This window comes from Paramisgurnus dabryanus, chromosome 18 (genome assembly GCF_030506205.2).
Source record: "Paramisgurnus dabryanus chromosome 18, PD_genome_1.1, whole genome shotgun sequence".
Taxonomy (NCBI): Eukaryota; Metazoa; Chordata; class Actinopteri; order Cypriniformes; family Cobitidae; genus Paramisgurnus; species Paramisgurnus dabryanus.
This window is the reverse complement of record NC_133354.1, coordinates 11,361,431-11,374,775: the sequence shown is the minus strand read 5'-3', so window position 1 is coordinate 11,374,775 and position 13,345 is coordinate 11,361,431. Positions and strand designations below refer to the sequence as shown.

The 13,345-nt window shown below is 37.6% G+C and overlaps 1 protein-coding gene across 1 annotated transcript in view; it reads left to right on the top strand.

Annotated features, from left to right (window-relative positions):
- Nucleotides 1-384: 384 nt before the first annotated feature.
- Nucleotides 385-13,345, top strand: part of tnfrsfa (tumor necrosis factor receptor superfamily, member a) — a 29,576-nt gene continuing 16,615 nt past the window's right edge. Inside the window, exon 1 of the mRNA XM_065244170.1 lies at nucleotides 385-616. Within this exon, the coding sequence (XP_065100242.1) occupies nucleotides 587-616 (30 nt within the window). The 5' untranslated portion in view covers nucleotides 385-586. The remainder of the gene's footprint in view (nucleotides 617-13,345) is intronic.

Genomic DNA, 13,345 nt, shown 5'->3' with positions numbered 1-13,345 from the left:
ATGTAGAAACCAAATCTATTCCCTCAGTCCCTGTGTACATTGTTAGCCTACAAATCATCATTAAACTTGGAGCTTTAATTTTATTTGTTTTATAAGATTATTTAAATTTAATTTGTTTAACTTGTATTTCCAGAGTATGTTTTTGTAAAGTGAGTAGGAATTTGCCTGCAAACTATCCTTAAATACTCACTGTGATCTGATTAAGTCAATGAAAGGTGTTTACATGTGTAGAGCACATAAAATAAAGAATAAAGTACCGAGATAAGACTTTTAACATTATAGCAAATAGCCTACAGTAAATCACAGCACTGTCATAAAACAGAGCCAGCCCCTCTTGACGTCACATGACGTCATTCCGCTCCACCTCCGTTTCATCCTGATTGTGAGAGGTGAGCGAAGTGTTCACACGACGAGTGCGTCGCTTTGAGAGCGTAGCAAAAATGAGCCGCTTGTGAAAGCCGTCAAAGTTGGACTTACTTCGATTTTGTTTTCGCTTTTTATTTCTTATTATTTTGTATTAAAACGTTGATTTCCGGAGGAGTCAGCAAACAGTTGGAAACTTCATAAATCACGCCATCCTTCAAGGATGGACAAATCCACAACGATGAAAGTTATGGTAAGAAGTCTGGCGCTTCGTCATCGCGAGATTTAATATGAAGTTTTATTGTTTACATGTCTCTATCAGTTTTGAATGCCTGAATGTTACAAAGCCGATGTCGACGTGATTTATGAAACTTGTAGAGACCTGTACGGCGATATAAATCACACGGTGGATAGGAGCGCGTGCTACTGTATTTGTTGGCTTTCCTCAATCGATTAAAAAAAAAACATTTTTTTCCGATTTGTCCCTTTGTATTTTTAGCTGAAAATATCTCGCAGGTCTACGTAAACATCCATAATGAATTATTTGACGTACACAGATCTAAAATGTGTTTAAGAATGATATTTAGTAAGTTGCTAAACAGGTTTTGCTATTGATATGCCCGTCTCATTTTTATTTGTATCTATACTGATTTTATTAACTTGAACACAGTTGTTTCGTGCAGTAAGTCACATTATTATTTTCAAAAAGTATTTAACTATTAAAAGAAGCAACGTTTAAGAAAACTGCACCTGTAATGCCAAAAGTGTTGTCTATGTTGGCTTTTGTACTTGGTTTTAAGACAGGGTCTTACTGTGTGATGTTATTTCTTGATTTGTTATGCTTTTAATGACAAACCGAACAGTTTCCAGTCGTCTTCTTTCAAATGAACCTCATATATTGGGAGAATTTTCTCAGTGTGGTGCCAGTGTTAAGTTTATTCCCGGTTGAAAGAACCATTCACTGCCTCTCTATTGCTTTTTCCAGCTTTGCTCTGCCAAAAGTGCCACTATAAAAACTTTTCACCCATTGAATGTCGAAACTCACCTTTAAAACTTTCCCTTGAGCCTTCAACTGTGTGTGTTGAACTTCCAGCGGTTCACAGTTTTCTAAATCAGGGCCCTGGAAGATAATTAAGATCTTTAAACTATATTACTACAACTGTGTATTTAAAAAAAATATATTCATCCAAAGCAACCTATGGTCAATTTAAACTATTTAGTGTAGTTTGTGTGTTCCTTTGAAATTGAACCCATGACCTTTGCACCAATGCAGTCCTCAACCTATTAAGCTACAGGAGCAATTAAACTACAGAGGAAGTTTTTGGGCAAATGCATGTGTTGTGTGATCTCTTGCACACACAGCAGGAGATATGTACATTAACTTCAAGGCAAACATTATGGGCATTTAAAAAAAAATGGGGTAAGATGATGAGTGATGGTCATTTTAACTCTTTTAACCTTTGATGTCAACTCATTTTCCACCTTTGCCTCCGGGGAACCTTGTCCAGTGTGAAGGCTGGCAGTTATTCCATATTTGTTCATTAACATGAAAGGGATAGTTTGCAATGTATCTGTTTATTCATGTTGTAAACTTTGCTAAGTTGTGAGTCTGCTGGAGGACTGGATGAAGATAGTTCATCCTTGCCAGCATGCATAGCTCACACATTCCTGGGCCAGTGAGAGCGGATGGGGAGGGGGAGTTGGGGGAGGTTGGATGGAGGCGTACGGCTCCCACTGTAAACTTCCTGTCAACACAGATGGCATTGACAGGAATCAGATTTTTGTAAACTTTTCCACCCACACTCCTTACTTTTACACAAACAATTATAGCAATGTTCCTTGTTCTTATTTTTTTCCTCACTTTCCCTTTTGTTCAGTGTTTGGATATTAAAAGTAAGATACTTTTCCTCACAGATTTTCTCACTACCTACGTTTTCTACCTCCTCTTGATGCTTTTTCCCACTCAAGAGTCTTTAGATCTTATCTAGTGGCTCTCTGGGGTGTGGGCATGGACAGGAAGTGTGCGCGGTATCTCTCCGAACGACTCTCAAATCCAAACAGGACATGTGCCGCATACCTCGGGATCCACAAGAAAGACTCCAGAGCCGGGGCTTACATCCCGCTGCTTGTTAGGAGCCTTTTAAAGCCTCTTTCCACCGTCAGATGTTTATAGAATCCACATTTACAAGGAGACAGGAAAGGAGAAGATTGTCTGACGCAATTAAATGCAACACTCATTATCAGAGTAATCAGAATGGTGTGGATGTGTGGGAGCCTGTGTGTTTGCAATATCGCCAAATCTGTTTCCAAGTCTGTAAACTGCCCACAATAAACAAGCATAGTTATTTAGTCCCATTACAGTTGTTTATAGTGAGACGTGAAGCACATTTATCATGTCTTCTGAGGATTTGGAGCTGTTATGCTGATGGCTAGATGATGTTTTGTGTGGTGTGTCTTGAACAGTTTAAGATATTTGTCTTTTTTAATTATTCTGTTTGCAGCTTTTATGAGCGCTTATTAATTGAAAGCATACATGACTTGTTTGTAGTTTTATGCAGTAGGAGCATTTTAAAAGAGTGGGTAAAAGTTGATTCAAATTGTCACAAACAAAAGAAATGCCAAATAGTTCCTAATATAGACTAAGATTGCTTACAATTTTTTTGCAAATAATTTATTTTTTGATTCGCCAACTAATATATTTTTTCGATTAATCTAGTGATTTTTATTTATAAGCCAAACATCCTTTGGCTAACTTGCACATAATTAATAAGCACAACTTCTTCCATTAGTATTTAATTTTTATTTATTTTTTCACAAAAAATAGTTGAAAATTCCCAGTATAAACAAAGAGCCAAGATTAAAATGTAAACAACACTTTAGGGCATCATATACCATTAATGCCACACATATTACTGCTTATACAGTGGTTCTCAAACTGGGGGGCCTTGAAATGGTGCAGGGGACCCCGTTTTTATAAAAAAAAAAAAAACTATTTATCATGAATTCTGTGTAACCTAAAAAAAAAGGCTACTAACCAACTGCACTACTTTGTATAATTGAATGTTTTGTTTAATTAAAATGCTAAGTTTTAGAACAGTATTTTGTTGTTTCTTTGAGGGGCGTGAAGGAATGCATCGTACCCAAAGGGGGCCGCATGCTGAAAAGTTTGAGAACCACTGGCCTAATACACTGCAAAACATATATGCACGAATGTTAAAAGCAGCAAATTCAATCAATTGGTTAGAAAGACAGTCACAAACAGGGCAGTCATGATTTTCTCAGACTTGCAACATATTTCTCATATTGCAGCCTTTTGCGATTTGCTAATTGTTATGTTACGCATCGGTTTGCGATTAAATATGAATTAATCGCTCAGCCATACTACAAACAATTACTCGTCTACATGTCAACATCTGTAAAAGAAATAAACCGGATTTACGCATTCACACGTTATTGTCTGCACGTCGATATTAACATGATGCAATGACGCATTTTATGCACACATTTTCTAGTCGTAACTCGGAATTGTGAGGTTTATGTGTTCAGGGTTCCCATTGGTCCTTGAAATCCTTGAAAGTTTGTGAATCTGGGGAAAAAAATCAAGGCCATAAATAGTTTTTAAAAATAAACATATAATCATTGAAAGTGCTTAAATCTATTTTGTGCAAGAGTTTTCTAGAAAAAAAAACAATATTATTCTGTATATGTAGTGTAGGATGATATAAAATCATAAAAAAATTTAGCGCACGTGCTTAACTGTTTAAATGCTTATATCTTTTGTATGCAAATTTTGATCCATACCAATTTTTGACACACAACTGCACAATGTATCTTAAATGGTAATATGATGTAACTTTGCTTTCACTTGAAATGTATCCCCACATTAAGTCCTTGAATTTGAGGGTATTGGACCTTGAAAGTCCTTAAAGGGTCCTTGAATTTGAATTCAACCAAGGTGTTGGAACCCTGCCTGTGTGTTGCATCCCTAATATAGACACTATATTCCCTTACGTTAATGGATGTTAAAAGGTCCATTAATTCATTAACTACCCTGATACCTTTTAAATAGGGAGATTTAAATGGAGACCGTTCAAGTGCAATTTTTTCATGTGCCACATATTGATGTATTGTTGCTTTAAAAAAGTTCAAGTTGTGGGAGTGGCATGTGAAAGGTTTTCTGAAAAGCAAAGACAGATTGTTAGCGTGTGGGGTTGTGGTAAAGCATCTCCCTCCCTATTTTCTTTCTTTTGCCATTTAGCTCTTCCCAGGTGAGCTGAGGCGTCTGTCAGTGCTTGATGGGTTTTCTAAAATAGGTGGCCACACCTTACAGGTCACTGCACCCATATTGAGTGACTGAATGAGAGATTTGTTACATATATTACAATGCGCCTGCTATTCAGCTACCTTTCTATTCAATGTCCATTGACTCCGGTTAAAATGCTGATAGTGAGCTTTACCACGTGTGTTTCTTCCTGTGTGTGTGTGTGTTCACACGTACCCCTATCCAGTGTCTTCAAACAATAATTACCTGTCGGTTTGACTCCAAATTGAACAGTCTGTGGTGATCCTCCGCTTCCTTGAAAACAACACCCTCTGTCCTTTATTCTTATGGCTTCTTGTCCCATAATTCCACAGGTGAACTGCAGATTGGATGACCTGCCACAGTAGCAAACGGGGCTTGTATTAGGGTGTGTGCCTAAATATAGGAAATTAGATGAGGGTGTTGTGTCTCGTGCATGGATAATGGAGGCAATAGATAATAGTGTTGTTAACAGTGTGTTTCAGTGTCTATTTGACTTTTGTTTAGGTGTATTTCTGTAAAACTTTGTCTTATTATGTCAGGGAGTGGGGAGCAACTTTGGCCGCTATAAAAAAAACGTAAATGAAATGACTATGTTTTTGTAAATGTATCTTTAAAATCTGGGAGTGTTTTTTTTGGGGTGTGAATTGATCATATTTTATAATCAAATTAATGACATGATATTCAGATCAAACCAATTTTAAGTTAATTTCAAATATCAATAATTGCAAAATACACCCAAATTAATATCAATAATTGCGAAAAGCATCTTAATGAAGGGTAACGCCTGTTCTTGGTAAGAATGAATTGGCAAGCCTCAGTTTAAGCTGCCCTAAGCTAAATTGTGCTTTACCCCACATTACAATTTCTTTTTATCAGTCAGGGGGTGCGTTTAAAACCATTATTTTTTTAATGTGTTAAAGCATTAAGTTAATCTGCATTTTCCTATTTTTGTTTGCATCAAAAAGCTAACAATAATGGGTGATTTTTAAGATAAAGCACATATCAGATTAACATCTGAACTAACTATAACCATTATTTTTAGAGGTTTTAAAAAATACTTCCTATAGAATAAATAAAATTTTTTAGATTATCATTATAAAAAATTATCATTACCGCAACATGATATTAGATTAAATATATGCATTTACAAACTCATGTTTCGGTAATGAGAACTAAGAAATTGTCTAGGTACTATGACAAACAAAATTTCAACTTTTATCTGGAGAGAAAAAATAAGAACTGCTTACCTGGTAGCCATCTTGAGTGTCACAGTCAATTATGTCCCTTCCAACAATTTTTTTTTTAAAATGTTGTTAGTTCCTTGACGGCTTAAACAATGATTGAAAATTGTTGTGGAGGATGAGAAAATTGGTCTTGGACACATTTATATTCCTTATTGTCTCTACAATTACCAATGATCACCAAATGCCACACATTTCTTTACTGTAAATGTTTATAGTATAACATGCACTGAAGCTTTTCATTTTTTTGATTTTTTAATTATAAATATTTCCATGTCAAAGAACCCAAATCCAGTCATGGATACGTTGCTGTAATGAAAATTTTCCCCTTAAATGTGGAAAAAACAACAAAATTGGTTTGTATGATGTCATTTGAAATCATGTGCAAAATAGTACGTGAAGAGATGTTTGTAACTGTATGCTTCTTATTTTGATACTCTTACTTTGCATTTACTTTTTTATCAAAATGTTTTATGACACCTCATAAGTATAATTTTGTGAGAATCACCCAGTAGTCCAATTGGTCAAGGGTTGCGTTAGATACAGATTTGTCAAAAAGTCAAAAGCGTAAATGAAAATGTTAACAAACTTTTAAGGTTTACTTAAAAAAAAATGAACATAAAAAACAGTCGCAAAGCGAGCATTTTAGTTATGTGCAATTGAAGCCCTTATGAACTTTATGAACTTTACACCTAGAATTACTTTATTCTGACGTCTGAATTAATGTTCACCCTGAATGGGTAAAAGAAAGCATTCAGCGGCCCGCACTCAACCCTTTTGCCCTGTGAGTGATGAGAAAGGCATTCGGCACAAAGCCTCCGTCTAATGTGTGCTCGATGAACTGAGGGGAGCTGATGAGTGAGGCAACTTGTGACGTTGTCGTAATGCCATTGGAGTATGTTCCTCAGGATTAAAATGCCAGTTTACACAGCTTACGTTCTACCTTTAGTGGATTCCATTACAGCCAAGCTTAATAAAAGCTGGGTTGTTGTCGTAAACTGGCAAAATTGACGCATGTTTGTTTGCCTTTGATGGTGATTCGAATGGTTAAAAGATTAACAGAGAAGAATGATGCCGATTGTTACTCTCCAATAAAACCTTTTGAAACTCGTTCGACCTGTTCATGATAATCAATGGGGTTGTCGCACAAAGAGTAGAGACACTGAGTCATCTCGGCTTTTAAGCTTTGATTGGAGAGGACTTTGATCGCTGACGCATAGCTGGGCTATTCACCTCCAGAAGTTTCCATGGTAGGGACAGTGAAGAAATGGAAAATATTTGCCGGTAATTAAATTTAGGAAGGAGGGGTGATAGTTGTTTTTTCACTTCATCTCCGCCTGTCATTGTTTGGATTCAGTTATTTTGAGTCACTTTTTATAGCATTTGGTCAAGCCTTGCCGAGTCATAACATTTATATTTATTTATCAACTGAAGAGCATTTTGCCTTAAGACCAAACAATGAACACTGTATACAAAGCTATGTTTACAAGTAGGAATAGCTAGAGATGTAAACGACAAAGAGGAGTTTTATAACACTGTTAACCAGTTAAAGATTAGGAATGGGACGCTAGATGCCGATACACACTAATAATACATGGCTCATAACGATTCTCAACTGCACAGCCGATATTATGCAAAACTTTAGCCGTTTCTCAATACCAAGTACGCCAAACTCGGACTTGTGTCCTTCGTAGTTCGAACTTGCAAGTTCAGACTCGGAAGAACGAACTCCTGACGCGAAATGCATTCTGGGAAAATTCACTGTCATAAGTCCACACAAGTCTCCTCTGATGCATCCTCGATAAAATGGGCAGATCAAGAACACATCCGGGGATTTTATGTGAACTTGGGCTTGATGCGAACTTTGAATTGGAACAGTACTTGGGCCACGACTGATGACGTTTCACAAGTCCACAAGAACGCAAGTACAGACAAGAACGCATATTGAGAAACGGCTTTTATGTACTACGGCTTTTGATCAGTAGGAAGTCCTTATCAATCTGAAATCACTGTTTGAGTCGTTTTTAACGTGCATTTAAAAAAGCAACACCTCATCAAACATAATCATTATACATATTTTTTATTATCATATACCTGAAAAGGTTTAAAGAACAACTGGAGATGCATGTAGAAATCGTTTTTTTTTTTTTCTGTGGCCTATATTGAGTTTCTGCATGAGAGCGCCCTCTGGCTTTTGGATGTAGTGGCATTTCACTATAATTCATTGAGAAGCATAGTAAGCATCATCTGCCGGTTTATCAGCCCATTTCTAGGAAAGCTTGTTAAGTATTGTCAAGTTTGTCAGGTGTTTCTTTAAGATTTTGGGAGTGTCAGGAGTGATTTGAAATCTGGTTTGGTAAGGGTACGATTCAGTAACTTGTGAATCACACCCACTGTCAAACTTACAATCTCAAAAGAGAAAATGTAACAGATGTTTAGCCTGTAAGCTTAAAACAGTTGTAATTTAAAGTGATAGTTCACCCAAAAATGAAAATTCTGTCATTTACTCACCACAATGTGAGTTTCTTTGCTTTTAATTTTGTTAAACACAAAATAAGATATTTTGATAAATAAAGCAGGGCTCGCAAAATCGCTAGCCCGATGTCCCGGGGCAATTGTGAATTCCTGTCGTGCTACCAAAATGTATTTCCGCCCTGCCCGTCGGGCTACCTTGGGGAGGAAATAATATTTTAATTGCATTTTTTTTGCATTGTCTCCGATTTAGTTAGGTATAATTATATTGTATGTAATTCGGTCCTCTTGTCAGGAAAAGAAGTGAACGCATAATTAAACCCATGCTTAAATGTGCACTTCTGATATACGCGCGATCCTCTGCACGCGCTTCTCCCGGCTTTGCTCTTCACGAGCAACTGCTTGCTCTTGTGCTCAACAAAAAAGCGCTAACTCAAGTCATTTAAAAAAAATAACATAATTTAGTTTTTACCTTAGCCGCTAAAACAATGTTGGTCTATGGGGTAAAAACTAAATGACGTTATTTATTTTAATGAAATAACGTTTCTCTAAAATGTAGCGTTTCTTTTTTCTTTCTTCAGTTACTTACTTAAATATGTGAGAAGGAAAATATATTTGAGTGATTTCCGATCGATTTGACACGTCTAGGCTATTAAGAAAATATGATGTTAGAAGCTTTTCTTAAAGAAAACATTCCTGGCTAACCAAAAACATTGGAAAATAACGTTCTAGAAACCAAATACTAACGTTAGGGGAACGTTTTGGGAACCAAAGATTGTTAGCTGGGGATGGGCAGGAATAGTTGGCTTACATTGAAATCCAGGATTTATCAATATTAAACAATGTATTTTTTATTCAGGCTACTTATATTCATTTCGGGCTACCAAAAATTATTGACTGTCCTAGTATTTGGTTTTCCTACTATATGGATGTCAGTAGAGACCAGCAACTGTGTGCTCCTATGAGCTTTAGGGTGTAATTTTATAATTTTATTATGACCCAAATAAATTTATATTTTACATATTGTGCAAAACCACAAATGCTTTCAGACAGGAAGTTGATCAGTGATCTCTTTTTTGGTCATCCCTCTGTCTTCTCTGTTTTTCTCACCCTCTTTTCCTCTTTCTAAAGGGAAGTGATTTGAACAGTCCCATCTCTTTTCTATTCACCATGCCCTGTGTTAACAGAAAGCCACAGGAAGGCCTTGCCGCCGTGGTTTCTCAAGTTATTAATATCCTCCTACGCTCACTAAGGACAGCAGACCGCCTGCCTGATCCGTCGGCTGAGGCCTTTGAAACCCTCCGTTACCTCTGCGGGGCTGGAAAGTCACACTCCCCTCATCAGAGTTTTTGGGAGGTTTAGAGCCTTTAGGCCAAGCTAAAGATGTGCAAAACAACATATTTTTTAATGTGCTGGAACAGACTGCAGGAGACTTTGTGTTTTTAAAATGTTGACTTTTTTTGCCTGAACTGGCGTCCTTAAAACACACTGTTCGTGGCGGGATGCTCAAAAACAGCAATGCAAAAGCCAAAGAATGTGTGTAGCTGTAACATGGTGATTTTTGGTGGATAAATATTAATATGTAAAGCTGAGAATCAATCAAAAAGGAGAAAATCTTGATATACTAGACAGTCTCACTAATCTAGCAGTCTGCAACCGTGACCCATCTCAAATCACAAATGTGTTTGTGGTTTTAAATGATGTCACAAGTCAACTATTTGAAGACAACAATTGGTTATTAAAATATGTGGTTAAATAAGTGCAAGTTCAAGTTGGTAGTTTGCAGACATGTAGTTAGACTTGTATTGTGTGTGTGTGTGTGTGTGTGTGTGTGTGTGTGTGTGTGTGTGTGTGTGTGTGTGTGTGTGTGTGGCCCAGCATGAATGTGAACTCCAAATGAAGCCTCCACATTGTCTGACTGTTTCCTGTGTTCCCCGAGAGGAGCCATTTACAGATTTTCACACGCTCATACCCAAGATGCTAGTTTGTGTGTTTGTGTATGCGCATTTGCCTTTTTTAGTGCGCCTGCACATGATCTGTGTTTTAGGTAGAGCTCAAGGTTCAGTATGACTGACCGTATCATACTGTACTACATCAAAGGAACAGCTGTGACCTCACCACAGTTTGCGTTGTTTTGAAAAGCGGTATGCGTTTTATCTCCTTGCTGCAAAAGTATCGTAAAACATCCCACTTATTGAAGTCATAGCCCGCCGCCTCACAAGTGTTGGGGATGGGTCACGTTCGTATCCAACTTATTATTATTTTTTGTTCTGGAACAATCGTCCTGTTGTATTTGAGTCATGTCATCATTTAAAATGTGTCAAAAAGTCCTTGCATTTTGTTGATTGGTTTTGCCATGTCTAACTGCTTTGAATACAAGAATGCATCTTAGAAATGTGTCACATTAAAGGGACACTCCACTTATTTAAAAAAAAATATGCCTTATTTTCCAGCTCCCCTAGAGTTAAATATTTGATTCTTACCGTTTTGGAATCCATTCAGCTGATCTGCGGGTCTGGTGTTGGCACTTTTAGCATAGCTTAGCACAATCCATTGAATCTGATTAGACCATTAGCATCGTGCTAAAAAATAACCAAAGAGTTTCAATATTTTTCCAATTTAAAACTTGACTCTTCTGTAGTTACATCGTGTACTAAGAGCGACAGAAAATTAAAAGTGCGATTTTCTAGTCAGGTATTGCTAGGTACTATATTCTCAACTGGCGTAATAATCAAGGACTTTGCTGCCGTAACTTGGCTGCAGCAGGCGTATTGATATTACGCACTGCCCGAAAATAGTCCCCTGCTATTGAAAGTAACCAAGGGGGCTATTTTTGGGCAGTGCGTAATATCACTAGACGATGCTAATGGTCTAATCTGATTCAATGGATTGTGCTAAGCTATGCTAAAAGTGCTAGCGCCAGACCCGGAGATCAGCTGAATGGATTCCAAAACTGTAAGAATCACGTTTAACTCTACGGAAGCTGGAAAATTAGCATATTTTAAAAAAAAGTGAATGTCCCTGTAAGGCTTAAAGACTGGCTAAAATATACAGTATTTGTAAACTCTTTAGTCAATTATGAAAATAAATCAAAATTCAAGTCTTTCCTGTGTTATGCTATAAACAAAATAATCTTAAAAGTTCTATTTTTTTTTCATTTCTCTATCCTTGTGCAGTACATCCTGTTGTTATTATGCTTTAAAGACAGGGATCGGCTGATAATTGGAAGCACATGATTCCATAAGGTTCCGGAGCACTGAAAGTAATGAAGAGCGGTGTGTCTTCCCTTAACCGACAGCTCTGATAGGAATCATCTGTTGCGTACGAGAAAAGAAGGTCTGCCTGTCTGCCAATTCCAATAGTCACACATAAAGAAACTCACTGTATGGCACATGTAGCGCGGATGTTGTTATAATTGATCAAGCACGCACACGCAGCAGACCTGAATGACTGACAGCCTTGTTGTAGTGTAATTCAGTACAACCTGCGTAACCCCATTCTTCACTCGTGGGACATTGTGCCAACAGCATGTGCGAGTATGAAACAGATTTATAGTCAGATAAAGACGTACAGTTGGCCATTCGCTTGTGGAAATGGGTTTCTTTTGAACAATGAAGGTTTCTTGTTTTTGCCTAATAGTAGAGAGCTGGCAGTGTGCGTTTGTAAATTCAATTGTTAGGTCATAGCGAGAGGAAGCCAGCACGCTAACTCAGGTCTCTTTGAACTTTGTTCACCGTAGTTGTTTGCTGTATGACCTTATTGGCATTAAGCAGTTCATTCATAAGTGCTTGTGTGTACGCAGCACTCGATTTACGTTTACTTTGGTGGTCAGCCAGTGAGACGAAACCCATTCATTCCGTTTGCAAATAACACAACTTTTGGTTGTACTTTTGGGTAACCGCCGTGTTTTGGGGTCAGCCCTCTCTTGTTTTCCTTTTAATTATGGGTAAGACCTTGAGATCGGGTTTTTCTCAGACATATTGGCAACTCATTTCGATGAGCGAGATCCAGCTGTTCCTTGTTTGTTTTTCTGCAACGATTTTAGCCATTTTCAGATCGTGTTCTCCAGTCATTCTTTGCATATCCAATAATTACTCGTTTGGATGGAAAAGGGCATCCCCAGTGTTTCGAACACGCCATGATGGTGTGCTGCCATGTCTGAAGTGATTGTGGGTTTGGAGTACTCTCATTGTGGAAGTTAAGGTTACCGTGCTGGTTTGCATCTTGACCACCTATTACAGGCCAAGGCTTACCGCAGACACAGCGCTGGACGCTGTGAGTATGTGTGCAAGTTTGTGAGCATTTCCTGTCTTATTTAAGTTGTCATTTTATGCTGCCTTAAAGGATGTTCTTTCTGATAAGCATATTGCTCTGATTTTAGACCTTGGAGTCCAGAGATCTTGCTGATGTTTCCTCCTGTATAAATGGATTGCCTGGGAAAGCAGGAAAAAGCCGGTCTGCATTGAGTTTGTTCCGGTCTTATCTTTCTAACTGGTCAGGGTTATTGGTTGACCTCCGTCCCTACACCACTGTGTAACTTTTGTCGTTGTTCTCAAATAGGGCTGTGCAATATACCAAAATAGAATTATCGCAAACATGCATACCGTGATATGCATATCGCATTGGAGCAATTTATTTTTAAAGGGGACATATGATTGAGAATCTGACTTTTTTCATGTTTAAGTGCTATAATTGGGTCCCCAGTGCTTTTATCAACCTAGAAAATGTGAAATGAAAGCCAGTAACTTCGGCTCCCCTTGTGATGTCAGAAGGGGATCTTATTATAATAATACCGCCTCTTAATCTGCACTATCCAACCACAGCACTGCCATTTAGTGCAGAGATCAGCTCATTTGCATGTTAAAGGACACACCCAAAAACAGTATGTTTTTGCTCACACCTACGAAGTGGCAATTTTAACATGCTATAATAAATTATGTGTATGGTTTTTGAGCTAGAACTTCAC